The sequence below is a fragment of the Azolla caroliniana genome, unplaced genomic scaffold (genome assembly GCF_043228905.1).
Source record: "Azolla caroliniana isolate FFs.n. ecotype wild unplaced genomic scaffold, voAzoCaro1.0.p SCAF_7, whole genome shotgun sequence".
In the NCBI taxonomy this organism is placed as follows: domain Eukaryota; kingdom Viridiplantae; phylum Streptophyta; class Polypodiopsida; order Salviniales; family Salviniaceae; genus Azolla; species Azolla caroliniana.
In genome coordinates, this window is record NW_028230442.1 from 19,548,953 (window position 1) to 19,555,260 (window position 6,308).

At 37.9% G+C, this 6,308-nt stretch overlaps 1 protein-coding gene across 1 annotated transcript; it reads left to right on the forward strand.

The window, feature by feature from the left end:
* The first annotated feature begins 677 nt into the window (after positions 1-677).
* Positions 678-2,825, forward strand: LOC147862220 (uncharacterized). Its single transcript, XM_087323079.1, has one exon. It carries the CDS (start codon positions 687-689, stop codon positions 2,823-2,825), a length of 2,139 nt encoding a protein of 712 aa, XP_087179205.1. The 5' UTR covers positions 678-686.
* Positions 2,826-6,308: the final 3,483 nt, after the last annotated feature.

The window sequence follows — 6,308 nt, forward strand, 5'->3', positions numbered from 1 at the left end:
GTAGCATCTTTCTTGTTTGTTTTTGTAAGAAAGCAAAGCATTAACACAATCATGACACTATCAATGTCATAATCATCCCCAACTACATTTTTCTCACAACGATAGCAACATATGATGTCTTCTCATGATCAATACATTATTGTCATTTGAAATTTTCACAAATTTCACCACTACCACAACCATCGACAAGCATCAACCCGCTTCTTGTTGTCGTGTCAGACATCATAGCATATATCGACGATTCTCTTTGTAATTATTCGTAGTGACCATGAAACTTCATGTGCAAATAGTCTCGTAAAGCTCTCTGAACAAGATTTGTAGTGAGCCAAAGAACATCGTAGAATTGAGGGCAAAGCATTCCGATACAGTTTCTCTCTCTATAGCTTTTCAAAAACTTTTGAATTAAAGACCATTCCTTGATACCAAAGTCAATCCTTTTTAGCAGACCTTCCAAACATATCACTTTCATCTTCTACTTCATTCTTCTCATGCCTATATAACCTCCCCTGTTTCTCTACTGTTCTCACATGACATATGTAAAGCCTTGCTCTGTTTCTTTCATATCTCCTTTCTTCTCAATTGACTAGCATTTCTGCCACCTCTCACATCCATATCACCACCACCATTACTTCAGATAACATATATCTAGATTCATCATCACAAGAAGAGTAAAGATACATGTACAGATGTTTCAAACTACTCCTTTGCATCTATCCACTTTAAGCATGGTTAGACCCATCAACATCACCATCACCATTACTAGTACTCTCTATTACATTCTTTTTCTCCTATCTTCTCTTGGACTGCCACGAACCTCCGATTCTTGTACGATAGGAGATGCCGATGCCCTTCTCCAATTCATGAATTCTGTGAACATAACATCTCTCAAGAAGGGTTGGAGCTTAAGCAACAGCAATGGGAGCTGTTGTGATTGGGAAGGTGTGAGTTGTGATGCTGTTTCTGCACAGATTGTGGGCATTTCTCTCTCCAGCAAAGGTCTATATGGGAGGTTATCTCAAGGATTAGCCAACATTCCATCTCTCCAAGTTCTCGATGTTTCGAATAATGACTTATATGGGCCTCTCCCACAAGACCTCTCAACACTCTCATCCCTTCACACTCTTGATGTCAGTAGCAACAATTTTTCAGGCCAGCTCTCTGATGTATTAGTGAATTTCAGCTCTTTGCAAGTGCTTGACCTCTCTACCAATGGATTCTATGGTAGCCTGCCTTCCTCTTCTTTAAAGAATTTGAGCCTCTTGAGCCTATTCCTAGCAAGCAACAATGATTTAAGTGGAGATTTGCCACTCACCCTATGCCAAACTGCCCCACTCCTTCAAGAGATGGATCTATCCTCTAACCATTTCTCAGGAACAATCTCAAAAGGTATTGGACTTTGTGGCTCTCTCCAAGTATTACATCTTGGTAACAACAACTTGGTGGGTAATCTACCCCAAGATCTCTATAACCTAACCTCATTAACAATGCTTCGCCTCACACATAACCATTTCGATGGTGAACTAGATAATGCTATTGGCAACCTAATCAATCTCTCTTATTTGATGTTGGGTTCAAACAACTTCACTGAACAACTTCCCTCAAACCTCTCCTCCTGTACAAACCTTAAGATATTCACCGCAAACACAAACAAATTCAATGGTTCATTGGATGTTGTCCGATTCAATCAATTCCCAATGCTGGAAAATCTAGATCTCAATACCAATGCTTTTGTCGGGTCAATCCCATCGTCGTTAACTGAGTGTGCGGCCCTCAAGAGCATAAACCTTGCGAGCAACAAACTTTCGGGGGAGATCCCATCGTCTTTGTATCGATTGAAGAACCTAACCACAATCTTTCTAACAAGCAACAACCTTAATGGGAGCATAAGATCACTAGATGGGAGCGAGCATCTGGTGAGTGTGATCTTATCCAATAATGTGTTCAACGAGACACTACCCGATAGGATGCAAGGGGTAACTAATGTACAAGTGTTGGCCCTCGGAGACATCCGTCTCTTTGGTTCCATTCCAGAGTGGTTAAAGAATTGCACAAAACTACAAGTGCTTGACCTTTCATGGAACCACCTAACTGGATCGATCCCGCCATGGATAGGTTCCTTTCCACATCTTTTCTATTTGGACTTATCGAGCAACTCTTTCTCCGGAAGTATACCGCCCCAGCTTTTCTCATTGCCAGCGCTAATAAATCCCGATAACAACCTAACGGGATTGCAATCGGTGGTTAGCAACTTCGCCATAGAACAAAAACTTGACGCCCTACCGCTACAATCCACACAAGTTCCAAGTTTTCCACTATCGATTAACCTTTCCCACAATCAACTGCAAGGGTCTATACCTTCACAAGCTAGTGCTTTGATCATGGTTTTATACATGGATTTGAGTTTCAACAATTTGTCGGGAAACATCCCACAAGCGGTCGGTGATATGACCAATCTACAAAGCCTTGATTTATCACACAACTCTCTCACTGGCAAAATACCTTCGTCATTGACAAACCTCATTTCCCTAGCTTATTTCAACGTTTCGTACAATCAATTGGAGGGTTCAATACCTCTCGGCAATAGATTCTCGACGTTTTCTAGTGAAAGTTATGAAGGAAACCCGAGACTGTGTGGTGCTCCTTTACCCTTTCCATGTGAGAATGATGTCAATCCCAACTCCTCTTCAAGCAAGATAGAAAGCTTGATTATAGCCACTGATATTCTTGAGCCAATTGGTGTGGTTATTGGTTATGTTGCAGTGCTAGTGGGTTGGTTAACTTGGAAGCTTAATAAAGTTAACCTTAATAGGAGAAAGATGGGATAAGATTGGCCTAGAGGAAGTCTCAAACTGATCTTCTTGAGCCAATTGGTATGGTTGTTGGTTATGTGGGAGTGCTAGTGGGTTGGTTAACTTGGAAGCTTACTAGGAGAAAGATTGGATAAGAGGGGCCTAGAGAATGTCTCAAAGTTTGTCTCCTTTATCTTCACTAAGATGATGAATTTTTATGAATGGGGGAGAAAAAGGATCCATCCAAAGTTGGACCTTCTCTTTTTCTTTATGGCCATGAAGGACATCCAAAGTTGGTTGATGCTTGTTTAACCGAACGTTTTGTGGCTCTTATGTAACAAACCATATTCTTCAAACATTTCTATACACATTTTGTGTAAATTGTTATGTATGTGTGTCCCTCCTGACAAGGGGAAGACGGCTGAAAGGTCATAAGTTGGCCAACAGGTTGATTGTGGGTCGGATGGCCGGAATCATCCAAGAGGCCGAATGTGGGTTAGATGGCTGAAAATGACTAGAAGGCCGAAAATAGGCATATATAAATGAATCTAGGTTAGGGCAACGTTATGAAGTGAATAGACACAAGTGAAAGCGTGTGAGAGAAAAATAGAGAACATGAGAGAGACAGAGAGAAACTGTACTGGTCATAGGGCTCCCATTGTTTTTCCCTAATTTAGGGTTTCCACGTAATTCTTGTGTCTCTATTTGTGGTTGTGTTTTTAGGTTTATTTTGTGTTGTCTTGAACCCTAATCCCATCATACATGTTGGTAAATTCATGTTTTGTGCTTTCTTTCTCATTTCATGTGAAAGAATGATACAAAAAATTCTTTTCTTTTACTACTCAATTCCAATATGTTGTGCTCATAAATATCCATGTTTATGAGGTGTCCATATACTTGAAAAAAATCAAAAAACAAATAGAATGATGTGTAAATATGTGGTATTGTAAAGTTGAGCCTCCCACCAACTAGTGCTAGTCACTAGGAGCTCACAACACTTTGTAGAACTTGAATCGGTGGTCGAAATGAAAAGTTATGGCCTATAGAAGGTTTATGATAGAAGTACAGTTTACTGTGGTAACCAACGTTTTGATATCAAAATTGATGGGTTGACTATCTAGAGCTTGCAACAAGGAGCGTGTAAAATTTTTATGATACATGAATCGGAGTCTAGAAGCCCAAGATACAACCTCTAGAAGGATCATTTTAAATTTTAAGTTTGTATGGGACAAATTAATAATAATGCCGAATGGGGGATTTCAAAATTCAAGAAAATGTAGGGTCACTTTTGTGATTTGTGAAAAGGTTGGATCAACCATTTAAAAGTCAAAACTATGTATGTACAATTGTCAAGCCGAATTGGACCGAACCGACGTAAATATGAATAGGGAGATAAAATTTTGCATAGATGTCGAGGTTGTATTGTGACGATTAAGCTATGCTAACCACGGAGCCCAAGGATTTGATGTACAAGACACATTTAACCAACATGAGAAAGGAATAAAAAAAAAGCTCAATGCAAACATTAGAAATGGGAAAAGAATGTAGAAAGGAATGGAAAAGGTCAATGCAGTTTACCTGAAAGCCTTCCCAAATAGAGGATGTGAATTCAAGTTCCGTTAAAGCACCTTTTAACAAACGAAACTTGTAAGAGCCATTCAATAAATTTAATTTTCTTTTCCTGAAGATTTGGCATCCGTCTTGTCCCCTTTTTCACCATACCATTTGCAACTACACTCTTGTCATACCAATCATCCCCAAATCACAAAACCCCAACGGTTGTGATGCACGACCACAACCTTTACAACAAACGGTTGTTGGATGTGAAGAAGGAAGAAAATAACATAGAAGAATGGGGCGAGAAAGGTCTCAAACTCAAATGTTAACCATTTAAACATCCTAAAATGTAAAGTAAACCAAATGTTTACAAGATTTCCAAGCTCAGAACTATTCAAGAGACCCAAGTTTTTAAGCCATGGTTTTGCGATCGTGAAGTGTGTATCACATGTGCATGAGCAAGCATTGGGCCTCTATGCGCAAGTGGAGATGGAGGCAAAGGATATTTTGTAAGGATTATTTTTGCCAAGTTAAGTCTTGAACTCGTGAACTTCGTAATAGATTCAATCACTTCCAACAATATTTATATAATTGACCTATTAACTTATGATTCAATACATCACATAAAAATGTTGAATTGGAAACAAAATGTGATTGTATTAATAGATATAAACTTACACCTTAGATTTCAACCGAGCTTTCAAGACTCTTTTAGCCACATAGCTCTTTTATTCTCCTCGTCACATAGATACAAGTTATCTTCTTGCCCTCTTTTTCTCCTCCCCCTTTTATATAAGATGAGAACACCTTTATATAGGGTCTCACAAGCATTAGGGACTATAAGCATGTTGCCACTTAATGCTCATGCTTTAGTTGACATACAATTACATTGATTAATCCTAAAATAGTAATCTTATTGATAGTTATATTCTTTCAAGGAGGAAGGGTGTTGAGTTCGAAACTTACTCTTTGTATTTATTTTACACTTTGAAGGTGTTTCCCCTCGTGTGCCATTGGCAACACAACAATGCTTCTGTGGAAACAAATATTTTGTGATAGCTTTTGCAAATTCTTTAACAAAGAGTTTTCGAAACAAAAATCTCCTACTTATAAACTAAGGAATTAGAAGAAATTTTGGATCTCAAATATTATAAGTTATAACTTGTTTTAGTAAGCTATAGCTCATAATTTTATAAAATTATTTCATATTTGAGGAATATTTCAAACACAATTTAACCCTAAAATCTCATAAGCCATTTAAGCCACGATTTGAAGTTGTTTAAACCATAAACCATGTTGTAGTTGAACATTGAAATAATTTAAACCACAAACTATTAAGCCGATAAAGGCTCAAACCAGATCCTCAAATCCCGCAACCTAACGAAATCGTTTGCAAAATTCTAAACCTGAACCTAACCATTTATGGTTTAATTACATTGAAATCGAATCATTGTTGATAGCACACAATAAGAGAGTAAATAGGCTTAAAATACCCATGGGAGAGATCAAATCAAGAATGAGGAGTTGCCCTTTAAAGGGAAGAAACACTTTTAGAACAAAGGGTATATACATTTGAATGCCCTAGTTCCCCAAGAGCTTAGATATACGATGCTATCTTGAGTACTAGAGAAGAAATTTAAAAATGTGATTTTGTTTCGAGGACAAAAAGAGAGAGTTCTATAGGTCATGTAGATGTCAATCACTCACTCCATTGGCTAGGCCCCATCCTGTAGATGGAATAAGATTGTTGTGTGTACATTAGCATTATAAAAAATGGTATCCCAATGTCTACATAGTAATCTTAAATTAATTTAAAGAGCAATTATACAAAATCATTGTTGAAATTTCACACCAATATTTTCAAAAGAGCCTCTATTATTAAACAAAAGACTAAATATAGGTGGTCTTGAGTCTCCTTTGTGTAGTGCACAATCCATGCCAATTGGTTTATTTATAGAGTCA